The sequence below is a fragment of the Centroberyx affinis genome, unplaced genomic scaffold, assembly GCF_046629955.1.
Source record: "Centroberyx affinis isolate AG114_WGS23_722 - 3 ecotype Tasmania unplaced genomic scaffold, CSIRO-AGI_Caff_v1 ptg005544l_1, whole genome shotgun sequence".
NCBI classification, from domain to species: domain Eukaryota; kingdom Metazoa; phylum Chordata; class Actinopteri; order Beryciformes; family Berycidae; genus Centroberyx; species Centroberyx affinis.
The window spans coordinates 236,022-249,877 of NW_027282786.1; the positions used below are offsets into that span (position 1 = coordinate 236,022).

Sequence of the window (13,856 nt, forward strand, 5' to 3'; positions counted from 1 at the left end):
AGCTATCTAGTAGGACACCGCGCGCCGCCCAACTCGGTAGCGCACAACGGAGGTATAGGAGAGGGAGACTTTTGACGCAGAGCACAGACAAACAATAAAATGAAAGGAATGGTGAGAGAAATGCCACTTTAAGTGAATAAATATTGCTTCGGATGTACTGTAACATGTTGCAATGTACAATAAATAAGTATTTGTATTGGATGTTAGATGAGTACAAAGTTGTATCTGGTGGTTGCACTTCCTTTTATCTGGTAGCATCCACTTCTCCATGGAAAGAGAAAGTCTAATATTTGTTGTTTAATGAAAAGCCAAAATATCTGCTGTCTGTGTGTCATGAGGCTATTAAAGAAAGTGGCCAGTCCATTTCATATACCGTAAACTGCGATCCATTGGATCTGGAACAGTAGTGGAATGGTTTTGTGGCATTCTGTAAGTTCACTACTGTACCTCATACTCTAAATGTCTGGAGAATACAGAACAAATATACAGTTTTCTTTGGCCCAAAACTTATGGGGGCACTATCTGTTATTTTCCTTACTACTTTATGAAAGCGGAGACACTATGAACCTATACACGTGTTAGTAAGATTTACTACGCTTGCCTTGGTGTTCTATTAAATATGTGCCTGACGTTTATTCTGGTTTCTGTAGTATAGTCCTAATAGAAGTGGTTGGTGACGATGAAAATGATGATGATAATGATGATAATAACGCTGTGTCTATTAATGTTAAGATGTCGTTATTTAGGATCATCTCAATAATTATTCTCGCCATTCCTGACATGTCGGCAAACTTGCGTCGTTTGAAAAGGCGGGAGTGAATCATTGAACTTGGACATGCGCAGTTCTCTCTTCTTCCCTGAGCAATTCATAAGCATGGCAAAGCGAGACACTACCCACTCAAACACAACTACGGCGCGCTCCACCCAATTGGCCTGCGCGCGCGGCCGAGCCGGATAGAGCAGAGCTATCCAAATGGATAGCGCGCGCTACCCGACTCCACAGCAGAGCTGTCCAACATTTTTTGAGGCACTGAGCTGTTTGATCCATCTGCTGGAAGCATGACTGCTGCTGGATGCTGAAACACTGCTGTTCTCTATCAGGCACCAGAATTGCTGACGATTCAGATGACAGTTAAACAGTGTGTGTGTGTGTGTGTGTGTGTGTGAGTTGCTGTGCCTCCACTGACTATCAGTGTTTCTGTTTACTTTTCAAACCAGGAGAGTGTAAACCTTTATCCCAATATCCTCATCAGTCTATCTACACCTGAAACACTGAACATATAAAGTATTAGGATCACATGCTTTCTCCGTCCAGTTCAAAGCTATCATCCCTTATTTCCTCCGTCTATTAAATCCACTTCAGTCACAAGAGTCATTTCGCACAACGAGCCAATCAGCAAGTCAGAGAGCCAAAGCAAAATTGATGCTTTTATTATATTGCTAAAGCAGTCATTACACAGAAAATATCAACCTTTTACTTCCTGAAACAGATTGCATCGTATCCTGTTGAACTGTACAGGGAAGAGAGAGAGAGAGGAGGGGGAGAGAGAGAGAGAGAGAGAGAAAGAAAGAGAGAGAGAGGTCAACTCTCCTCACAAACTACCAACTAAACAACTAGAAAGCAGGTTTAAACATACTGTCAAACCCTCACAAACTATAAACTTCTTATTAATAGGGTATACTGACATTTGGCAACTTCCAAATAATATATATATATATATATGCTATCAATTTAAATATCTGGACGTCTGTAAATGGAAATTACAGGTTGATAATATCAGATTTGAAGTTTTATACAGGTGGACGGACATGAAAAACAATAAAATCAGTTGTCAATATTATGTAGAAGTGAATGCTGGGTCTCCCAAAACATCTCAGCAGTGAGACTGAGCAACGTTCTCACATTATGGATTCCAGTCGTTCATCTTTCCTGTCACTCTCCACTGGATTATTGAATTCAAAATGCCATGAAAGAAATCTTTTTGGAAAAAAAATAGAATGGCACAAAGGGGATTTTCACGCTAAAAAAGTTCAGGGAAACCCAGGTCGGATTAGGCCAGACGTGAAGACTCACAAGCACAAAGGTGGTTTAGCAGATAAACTGTATGTTTCCATCACATCTGACCTCAGATCTGTAGTAAAGAGTTGGGATGCACTTGATTTCGGCTGCATTTCCACTCAAGACGCTCTACTTCAAAAGGTGGATGTTCCCGCTTGTTCCAGCATACTTCATGTCGTCAATTCACTTTCAATTCAAAATCAGAAATTATGAATCATGATAGGTTGATTATTCAAATACTGAAAGGCCTTTGGCACCTTCTGATGCCAAAAGTCTTTCAGTATTTGAATTCTCAAGAAAATCCACTTCCTTGACTGAACTGAAACTGAACTGGATCCAACGCTTTCTGCCTCATGACACTGATCAGAGTTTCCCTCCGTTCTGAAACTAAAAAAATATTTTCAGCTTCTATATTTGATCCCATGTGCTTATTGTGTGCTGAGAAGATAGACACGTTTTACTATAGCTGCCCTCTACTGTGAAACTGGCCAGCTTTATGTGGGCATTGGTACTTTTCAGTTCATGTGGTCCTGAGGTGTGTGTGTGTGTGTGTGTGTGTGTGTGTGTGTGTGTGTGTGTGTGTGTGTGTTGGGTTGACGACAATGCCTGGCACAAGGAACTTCAAATGAATCATAGCACAGAATTCATAAACACTTAACTGACACTGAAAACAAACTGATGTCCAACATTATGGGACAGTACATGCATGGAGAGAGGAAACCACTCTATTACTCTGATAATCTGATGAGTATAAAAATAGAGAGAGAGAGAGAGAGAGAGAGAGAGAAAGAGATTTAGAGAGAGACTGAGAGAGAAAATAAATTAAAAAGGTGTGAGTTCCTGGACTAACTAGTACAGTCGAGTAATATTTACAGTTTCATACATCTTATATTAGCCGTGGTCTCACAGTGCTTCAACTGAAATACAAATCAAATGACAATACATACAGGCTAGAGCTCATTGACACTAACTGCTTTCAGCCTATAGTGTTAAAACACTGCAGTCAGAGGAAAAGCCTCATATCTCCAAAAAAGTCCTATTTTCCACATTTAAGGAAAGAAAAAGTCATTTTCAGATTGACAACTATGCATTGCTTAAATTATACAATGGGTTTTGAATAGGTTTCTTAGGCCCTAAGGTGATGAAACTTGTACATAATGGACATTGTCACTTAAAAAAAAAAAAAAAAAAAAAATCAAAAAGGCCAAAGTTGGAGTTGGGAGGATTTCAGAAGACAGATGTAAAAAACAACAACATCAACCTAATCAGAAGAAATAAGCTAGCAGAGGTAAGGCTTCATGCGTTTTATAGAAGACAACAGAAATGTTCAATATACAGTATAACAGCAACCTGATAGAACAATAAAAATAGTATGGCATTATCAATTGCAGCTTATAACTCATAACTTTCAAAACATTATAATTTTTGCAACATAAAACACAGTCCAAGCTCAATAAGTGGACCTTATCTTTAATAAAATGTGGTTTAATTATATTTATAAATTTGAATTAATGTTGAGCTTTAACATGGCACATATCTGCACTTTGACAATTTATAGTACTGTTATGAGTGGCGGTATGGCTAATAAATGCTACTGAAAGATAAGAGGGCTAATGTTTAAACATAAACCATTCAATAACTCTACAAAAAGCTCAGCGTGTAGTTATTGCAGATTAAACTCATACAGGAAAAGATTATGACAAAATCAAATCAATTGACATCCCTACGTGGGACAGTTTGTTTTCACAACAAAAACTCAACAGCGATCACTGTATGAAATCAATAAACATCCCGGATGAAAGAGGTGAAACTGGGTGATTTTTGGCACCCTGGAGGAACGGGGGGGGAAGGGAGAGAAAGGTGTTTGGACCGGAGAGCGAGGACAGACAAACTCCTCAGAGACGTGCAGGATTATTTACAAGTCATGTAAATACTAAACGAAGAACGAAAACCAAGAAGAAGTCTTATCTCTTAACCTCGCAGCATCAACCGTGTGATGCTTTAGTCACTGAAGTCTCACTATCCCAACCATTGGAGCCATAACATCCGCTGTGTTGTTGTCTGAATGGTCTGTCCTTGGTTATTGCACTCCTGTCCAGCCACTGGGCAGTTAGGACGCCCTATCTGTCCGACAATGGTACCATGAGTGTCCGCACATGTAACACACACTGTGTTTTCTCTGTGGTAGGAGGCATACACACTGTCCTTGAACAACCCTCTACTTCAAGAAGAAGAATACTGAGTAAAGGTGTCTAGGATATTTCTCTCCTGTCCTGTGAATCGACAAGATTAAGACACTTCCCTACAGCATCTTAGTGCTTTGGGTAAGCGTTCCTCAGTGTTTTATCCCGGGACCCACGTGAGAAACTGAGTCTCATCCTGGGACCCAAGCTCATAAAATGACTCATGTTGCCATATAGGGACCTACCAGGAGCAGGCCTGTGATCCACTTTGGGGTCCAAGCACATCTTAAAGAACCAGGCTTTACATTATTTGTGATGCATTGTAAGCCAAATGCACGAATGTGGTCTTAGCGCTAAAACGCTTGGTAGGGGAATCCAACACCTGAACACTGGTGTGTGTGTGTCCTCCTGTGTGGTTATAAGGGGCAGCTGCAGCGGGGCATGCTCTGAGGAGGTGAAGCCTTACAGAATGAGACAGGCATGGTGTAGAATAGGTGTGTGTTGACATGTTAGCGCAGGAAGCCTTTTGACTCTGTACATCACATTTCTATCTGCTGTTTTTGTGAAGCCTTCCGTCCCCTTTTTTAGGAATACGATGAGGGGGGAGGAGCCTCACTTCTGTGCCGTTCGATGAGGTCACGCCTTACTCTCTCGGCGGCTCGTGATGACGTCATCACGCGATGCGCGGCGCGGAGCGGTCGTTGGTGAGGGTTCTCTTCAGCTTCACCCCCCTGCGGATGGCCACCAGCATGTTGCCGTCCGTCTGTCCTTCCAGCCCTTCGTCTCCCTCCTCCTCCTCCTCCTCTCCTCCCTCCTCCTGCCCTCCCTCATACGGAGGCGGCTGCTGGGTCAGCTGGTGGGGCGGGGCGACGGTGGGAGGGTTGGTTGACGCCTGGCCGCTCCAGGACGCCACGGGCAGCACGCCGACCACCTCTCCTCCCGCGAGCGTCGGGGAGTCCGGGCTCTCCTTCTCCTCTCCTCCTCCTCCTCCCATCTCTTCCCCGCTCCTGCTCCCGTTAATTGCCCCCGGCATATCTGGCACGGTGGGGATTTTTACTGGGATAACGGGTGTACGGATGGGGATGGGGCCTGTGCCCAGAACGGAGCCCGAGCGGCGGGTGGAGGGTTTGGTGGAGGGGGTCCGGCGGATGGTGGCGACCCCGGGGGTGACTATAACTGGACCCTGGCCTGTAGAGTATGAGCCAGAGGCAGAATAGGAGCTGGATCCTGAATAAACCCCTTGGCCTGAATAGGAGGAGCCTGGAATAATAGAATAGGAATAATGATACCATCAATAACAGCAATATAAGCTTAAATAATATATCATAGTGTACAGTATATGAAGCTTTTCTGCAATAATAAGAAGACGAATCGACAATGTGATCCTATCAGTGTGCTCACCTGTAGGTGTAGATGGATAAGCCCCGGTGTGGATGGGTGTGGAGGGGTAGGGCCCTGCGGGGTAGGCCCCCTGCCCGGGGTAGGGGCCCTGTGTGCTGGGCAGGCCGGCCGTGGAGGCTGGGCGCTTGGCCTGGAACATGCGCCGGTAGGACTGGCTGATGTCACTGTTCCTGGGGATGGTGGAGGACTTGTCAAAGTCCGACTGCTGCTGGTCAGACTCCTGGTCCCCGGCCATGGAGAAATAGTCGTAGTCCGATACTAGAGGGGAAGAAAGAGAAGAGGGTTGCCAATGTACTTTATACATTGTAACATAGTCCGATTGTAGGAGGAAAGAGGGAGGCAGGTGGAGTTACAACATATTGCTAGTCCAATGCTATGAAGAGAAGACATTCACTTTAGTCATATATCCTCAGGGCATGAAGACAGTAGTCTAATAAAAGAAAGAAAAAGGAAGGAAAGAAAGAAAGCGACCAAGAAAGAAAGCAAGAAACAAAGAGAGCAATAAAGATCTAATAAAGAGAGAAAAAAGAAAGGAGAGTGTTTGTGAGTGGAGAGTTTGAGTGTGCATGCATCTCAGAGCTGCAGAGTGTGTTGGTCTGAGTATTGTAACCACCTCTGTGTGTGTCTATCTATGTGTGCGTCTGGTTGTGTGATTATCTGCAAATGTGTGTGTGTGTGTGTGTGTTACCTTGTGAAGGTATAGTGTCTTCAGAGCAGCAGGGTGTGTTGGTCTGGGTGCTGTAACCACTGGAGCACTGGATAGAGTCTCTGCTGGACCTCTGGGTGTCCAGCTGCAGACCTCTGGATAAGGCCAGGGCCAGCTCCTCGTGGGCCTCGATATCACCAGCCTGGAGGAGGACAACACACAACCAACCGATGAAAAAACAGGATTTAGTAAAAGATCAGCGGTCATTACTGAAACTGTCTGGATAAAGCCAGGTGCAGCTCCTCACATAATGAATGAATGAATGGATACGTGATTAAATTTGTTGGGGGATGTGGAGAAGTGAATTTTCCATCAGCCTCAGTAAAGTGCTTGAGTTTTCAGGCGTGCGGTTGTCATGAGAAGAGCGAGCAGCATGAATCAGGCGTTAATGAATCAAAGATTGATGGAGACCACAAAGCGGAGCTGAATTTTATCGCCATTATCAACGGCTCTAAAAAGCATAGAGCTCACATAAATAAAGGAGTGAGTGAAAATGGTGTGAATGGTGACACCACTGGAATCTCTGTTTGATTTCAGAGTCTAAATGTTGAATGGATCAGTATAAAAGGAAGATGAGAAGAAAGTAATGAAGGTAGGTAAAGAATAAGAAAGACAAAAAGACAGTATAACATACACTCAATGGGTAGAATATGCATTATGAATTCATTCACAGGAAGAGTAATTAATCAGAAAATGCATACTCTCTTATGGGAGCATTTTGTAACGCATACAAACAGTATAAGACACAGACTGAAGCTGACCTTGGGAGGGGCAGCCACGGTCCTGCTCTTCTCCTCCTCTGAGGTCGTTGGGGTTGTTTGTGCTGCAGCTAGAGCTGGTGCTGAGGTGGGGGTGGGGGCCGGGGCTGAGGGAGGGCTGCCGTCACTGCTGCTACTGCCGTTACTATCCACTACAGCTGGAGGCTCCTTATCTTTCCTCCTCCTCAGCGTGTTGACCATAGGCTGGTCATAAGGCCCTGGCTTAGCCCAGTCCTGTGAAGCAACAAGACATTTATTGTAAGCTTTAATGTTGACTCCTCACTCCTGTGATGTTTGTCCAAATCCCTCACCTCTGTCTCCTTTTACAAAGTTAAGCACAAACAAATTAATTCACTCATTCCAACTTATTTACATAATGAAAATGAACAATGAAAATCTGAATAGGGCTTGAATGCTGAACAAACTGTGGACCAGCAGGAGGGGAACAAGTTTGACGATGAAGATGATGAACCAACCTTCCAGCTGGGGACTCGTGAGGAAGGCACCATGTTGGAGCTCAGCGTGCAGTAGTGGGGGAAGTCTGGGAGCAGGGCCGAGACGGGACGGGACCAGGAGCGAGTGGGGCAGGAGGAGGAGGAGGTGGTGGTGGAGGAGGAGTGGGAGGGGGAGGAGGGAGGGAAGAAGGGGAAGGCAGTCCCTGACCCTGAACCCAAACTCCCCCCGTTGCTAAGCAGGTAGGGGGGATCAGCTGGGCTGTAGTGGTCAAAACCATTGGACAGCTGGGGTGTGTGTGGGTCGGTGGGAGGAGGGATGACATCAAAAGAAATACAGGGACAAACATAATTATTGAAATGATAGGGTAGCAACACAGGTAACAGTGCAAAATCAAAAACAACACACATCACTGAGGAGAAATGATTCAAATGAAACAATAAGAAATGCATATTGATAATATCAAACCAAAACACAAATTAAATGGGTCAACATTTTGGGAAAAACGACATGGGCCCCAAACATGTTGAACTGAATGATGACTGGAGAAGCTGATGCATATGCCAGGGGAGTTTGGAGCTCGCCTTGATCTCGGTGCGAAGGAGCACGAGAAGATAACTGCTAATAAGCGAGAGAGGGGTAAAGTGCATAGTGGGTTAGTGAGTGTTTCACCTTGTCAGTAGTGTGCTGAGGTGCGGTAGCAGCAGCTAGAGAGGAAGGGGAGCTGCAGTCACTGTGAGGCTGACCAGTCTCTGACGCCTCAGAGGAGCTGGAACTGGGACAAGGCTGGAGACGGACAGCGAGGGCAGCCGCAAGCAGGGAGGGAGAGAGAGAGAGAGAGAAAGAGAGAAAGAGAGAGAGAGAGAGAGAGAGGTGGGGTGGGTGCACAGAGGGGAGGAATTGCAAAGAATGACAGATCAGCAGGTAGACCGAGGGGATAAAAAGAGTAGAGAGAAGCAGTTTGTTAGAGAGCAGAAGCAACATTTCCACAGTTCTCAGCACAGTTAGTCAGGAGTACAGCCAAGTGAGTACAGGGGCTGTATAGAGAGGTGTGCTGGGAGTCATACCAGCGTTAATTGCAAAGAGATCAGCGGTGTTATGTTAGAGGCATTGGATCCTTGTTCAAGGAAGGCACAGGAAAAGATCTCATTCCTAGGCTAGGTTATTTTGGGAGATATTGAGAGAGACAAATAAAATATAAGTGTAGGCTTGACCTCTTTGGCCCTGTCGTGGAAACAAGGCTAATGAGTAAGCCAGGTAAGCCCTTTAATGGAAACAAGGCTATTCTTGCTCCCCCCCCCCCTTACAAACCTCAACTACTGTAGCTACACCGAGAGCGAGGCTATGAGGAGACTGTACTGTAAATGGGTCAGGCACTACCTTGCCAAACCACATCCACTGCATCATAAAAAGTTGGACATCTGACTGTATGAATGTATTCTGGACGGGGGAACTCTGGTTACTGGCCTAGTAACAAAACATCAACTACTGCACCCAGCCTCATGGTTGAGCTCAAACCACAAACCACAACGCAGACAGAAAAATCCCCTTGACCGGCTCATTGATAATTATCTGAGAAGCTGTTCCTAGATATTCTGAGATGGCGGATAAAAGTGACAGAATGAGACCTGCTGATAGAAAACCGCTCTCGGTTGCCTGTAAAAACGCAGTGTTGACGTTGTGATATTTCATTTGACTGATAGAATCCAACACGCAGCATATTTAAGGCTCTGCAGGTTTGACCGAACCGCAGCCTGTCACAGCGGTCGCCTCTTAAATAGCAGGCTGGGGTTGACCTGTATTGCCCTGGGCCAGAATGGAGGCAGACTAATTTCCTGGGCATTTATGCTATAATAATCGCAGCGAAATGACTTCACCATGATCACATACGCTCACTGCTGCCAGCTAGCTGCCTTTCACAGTGGCTAGGGAGTTGTAGGGTTTAGGGCTAGTTGTGTGAATTTGCTGATCTTGGGTTCTCTCTCTCTCTCTCCTTTCTCTCCTTCATCTCGCCAGTGGAAGCAAGATTATATTTTGTTCTCTTTAATCTTTACTACTTCTATCTCTACTGCCATGGGTGAGCAGGACTGGGATTAGCTATAAACCATAATGACAGTTAGACTTATATCACATTATACAGTGTAGTAGCTTCAGTCTTATCTGTGGCTACTCAGATACTTGATTTAATAGTCTTGTCACACCCATGTGTGTACAAACTTGGATCCTAAATCACGGTGCAGGGTGGGTAGTTGAGAGTTTCCTCTTACCTTAGTTTCAGCCGGCATAGGTGAGGGCGACTTGGACGGGACGTACTGGTCCTGCGAGGAAGAAATGAAGCCCGAGTCGTGGGAGGAGATGCTGGAGAGGCGAGCCGGGGTCTGCTGGGGTAGCGTGGAGCTGCGGTACCGGTGGCGGTGGGGATGGTGGTGGAAGAGGTGGTGGGAGGAAGAGGAGGAAGAGGAGGAGGAAGGAGAATGAGAGTGAGAGCCGCTGGAGCCCCTGGAGTCACTACTGTTAACGCTGTTCAGACTACTGCGGGAGGGGAAGGAGCGAGGGGGCGAGGGTGGGGAAGAGGGGAGACAAGAGAGAGGCGGGGCGAAGAGAACCAAGTGCGCCCCGAAGATGTGGATTGAAGGAAGGAAGGTGCAGATGGGGGAAAGAAGAGAATAGTAGGGAGGAGATGAAGGGAGAGGATTGGGGGGAGTGTGGAGGAGACAGGGTGGGAAACAATTAACACAGCACACCAAGATGCAGCAGGCAGTGACTGAGACCAAGCCAGTCAAAAGAACAAAACACACCAACATAACAGGCATGAAATCATAATGACACTTAATCACAGGCAGGAAATCACAGGATTTCATGCTTCTGTAACATCTTTTTTTTGAATGAATAATCACACAAAACACAGTGATGGAATCAAAGCAAAAAAACAGCATAAATACTGTTTTTGATTATTGTGTGAATTGACACTTGAAAGCAACAATTAAAACATCTGAGGTAGATGTTGTAAAAAAACAATTAGAATATGAGTTGAAAGTAGTAAAAAAAACAAAAGCTTTTAGCAGTAAATTCTGACAAAATATACATAATTGGAACCGTATTGTGCAAAATACACAAATACTAAAAATGATGTATCAAACTGGCAAAACCATACCTAGTTTAGACTGGCAGCATACTACTCTATCATGCACAAACAACATGTGTGCCTATTTGCCAAGTCACAAAATATGTCAAAATATGTCATTTTAAATGCACCAAATCACAAAAGTAACATTCTAGCAATGATTTGTGAAGCTCAAATGTGATGGCTTGAAAACAACATAACAAGCCATAAGCAATGCGCTGTCAGGTGAAAACATTGCATCTCCAAAAAGTCACCTATACTGGAATCAAGAAAAAAAAAAGTATTGTTTTCAGATTACAAAAAGAAAAGAAAACCCCCAGAATTGGGGTTAAAAGGTTTTCACATGACAGAAGCAAAGCAAAACACAACCCAGGCATTAAATATTTTTTCCCCCAAACCAAAACAGTTCAGGTGCAATGACTGGGAGAAACACATTGAGCAGGGAGGACAGAGGGTGAAGACTTGGTCTGAACAGGTTACAGAACAGTACGCTACAGCTCCTGTTTCTGGTGTTCATACAGACAGCATAGACCAGGGTTCTTCAAAGACTGGGTCGAGACCCAAAGATGGAGCATGGGAACTATAATGAGTCACAGAGTCATAATTTTCCTGATTATTCTGGAGAAATATGGACATAAAAATGTTGGTATCCAGAAAAAAAAAAAGTGTAAACCACTGGCCCAGACTACAGTATTCGTTCACTTAAAATGAAAACTGATAGAGATTTCAGAAAACAATGCTCTTCTTTGTTCCTTTATTTTGAAATAATAGTCATTAAGCAGGCCTGTGACAAAAATAGGCCACTTCCTTTGTATGATAACACATCTAATAATCCTATTAAAGTTATATTTGATTAACTTGGACATGTACGTCATGAAGGAGCCTTTGAAGTACTCATTATGTTCAAAATCTAACCCAAGGGCCCCTCTGCTCCGACAGAGTAGGGTTCTTTTTTTAACCACTGTAACTGGGTTTCTCAGCAAGGTGAGTTGATTTACAGCTAACAAGAACAGCAAGAAATGAAACATAAGTACAGAGAAACTGATATAGTATTTGCAAACTGCACTAGCTCATATTTACCACTGGGTGGCAGACATAGATCAGGCCAAACAATGAAAAGTTCCTCTCTCTGTCCCAGTTCTCTGCCCCTCTAGACTGATGTGAGCTCTTGCCCCAAGAGGATTCAAAAGCACTGATGGGGTTCAGCTACTCAAGCACCGACGCAGAGTGACGACAGTGATCTGCGCAATGTGTGAGGTAAAAATCACATGAATTCCTATCTGACTGGTCACACTGAGGTCACATTGCCGTGTATCAGATATGGATTGGACCACATATGAATTTGGCCCAAATCAGAAATAAAAAGATCAGATTCCATGTGTTTTTTGGTGTTCACACTGTTATGAAAAAAATCTGATCTGTCTCACATGTAGGCAAAAACAATCGGATTTGGGCCACTGCTGTAATGTGAACGCAGCCTGAAGTGGCTGCCAGGCCATAATTGAGAAGAACACTGGATCACAAAAATGTGATAGAGATACAGTATGTATATATACATGTATTTGACTGATAAAGAGTGTGTTTGGCTGATTTGTTGTTCTGAGCCTTGTGATTGGCTGTGGGGGCCTACCTGCACATGCTGGACTTCCTGGACATGGTGGTGCTGGGGGAAGAGGGCGGAGTCTGATATGACCAATGGTAGTCTGAGCCCTTCAGGTCCAAGATCACCTGACAGGGAAGAAACCACCAGTCACAGTCTATTTATAGTGTTTTAAAAGGAGAGCGGACGGCTGATGCTCCCTCAGTATTGGTGAACAGGACAAGTCACAAGAGCTGAACAGGCCTAGATTTAGACAAAGGAGTCTGTGAGAGCGACAAAATCAAGAACATACAGTCAAAAGGAAATGTATTGTGACAGTGAGCTGCAGGTTTTGGTTTAAAATGGTTTACCACGGAAGCCACTAAGGACATACAATTATGCCTCCTAATGATATAAAATCCATATTATACTATAGATGCACCGACTGCAAAAACAGACAAACTTTAGCTTGTTGTCCTAAGAGTGTTTCCCCATTGAAGTTTTTCCTCACCTGTTCACTGGCAGGGGGAAGTTTGTGGGGGTCAGAGGTCAGGGCTTTGAGGTCATCAGAGATGGCCTGGAGATGGGTGACCTCTCCCAACATAGAAATCTCCTCATCCTAAAAGAATACATGACAGAAAGAACAGAGTGATAAAGTGAGGGAGTTTTAGCGTGGAGGTAGGATGAGATCTCCTCATCCTAAGAGAATAAAGGACAGTGAAAACAGAGATTAATATTTCTTTACATGACAGTGATGGCATATAAGATCTTATAACAGATGGTCTGGAGGTGGGCCATCTCCTCTTAATCTATCTCCTAATCCAAGAATATAGATATATTAATAGAGCATGAAGTAGAGAGCATGGAAAAGCTTCTTCTCAGGCTTCCAGTACAGTTAGTATTTCACTAGTATAGTATGGTGAAGTTATAGGGCTACATTACGCGTGTGTGTGTGTGTTTTGTCAACTCACTTAAATTGCATGAGTTTTTAAAAACCAACACTCACCAGTTTATACATTCAATCCATACTTTGAATGCCATAATGTCTGTCTCCCATCTATTAAAACTTTAGTGCTTTCTTTAGTGCTATCTCTTCCCCCCCCCTCTCTCTCTTTAGTTGTAAAAGGGAAAAACCACAGGCTGCAGCTCGACTACACACAGCAGAATCTGTTGCTCCTCTTGAGTGCTTTTCTAAAGGCTCATTTCTCTCTCTCTCTCTCCTTCAGTACTCACCACTACAGGCCGCAGCATGGCTACGAACCAGCAGAACCTCTGCCTCTCCTCTATAAGCGCCTTCCTCAGGGCCTGTTTCTCCGTCTCCTCCAGCAGAAGGTATTTATCACTGACATCCTGCATGGCGCTGTCCAACTGCGGCTGGATATCGCCACGGCCTGGGGAAACACACACACACACACACACACACACACACACACACACGGAACATATATATACATTATTGCAGTTTCATTCACTCACAAGGAAACACAAGATTGGTCTATTTGCTGACTTGACCACATAACATCCTTTGCAACACAAATGATAGAAGGAATAGAGTAATGCTACTATTACAGCCATGGACAATCACCAACAACA

At 44.3% G+C, this 13,856-nt stretch overlaps 1 protein-coding gene across 2 annotated transcripts in view; it reads right to left on the reverse strand.

Annotated features, from left to right (window-relative positions):
- Positions 1–1,431: 1,431 nt before the first annotated feature.
- LOC139667455 (protein MTSS 1-like) overlaps positions 1,432–13,856 on the reverse strand; it is a 67,613-nt gene continuing 55,188 nt past the window's right edge. Inside the window, exons 7-15 of one of the 2 annotated variants that reach the window (XM_071546918.1) lie at positions 13,497–13,654; positions 12,775–12,882; positions 12,315–12,412; positions 9,828–9,957; positions 7,584–7,847; positions 7,111–7,341; positions 6,332–6,491; positions 5,644–5,901; positions 1,432–5,502 (exon numbers count right to left, since the gene is read on the reverse strand). In XM_071546918.1, coding sequence (XP_071403019.1) covers positions 4,916–5,502; positions 5,644–5,901; positions 6,332–6,491; positions 7,111–7,341; positions 7,584–7,847; positions 9,828–9,957; positions 12,315–12,412; positions 12,775–12,882; positions 13,497–13,654 — 1,994 coding nt within the window. In that variant the 3' untranslated portion in view covers positions 1,432–4,915. Of the gene's footprint in view, positions 5,503–5,643; positions 5,902–6,331; positions 6,492–7,110; positions 7,342–7,583; positions 7,848–9,827; positions 10,093–12,314; positions 12,413–12,774; positions 12,883–13,496; positions 13,655–13,856 lie in introns of both variants that reach the window. The other variant, XM_071546917.1, reaches the window with a different exon arrangement.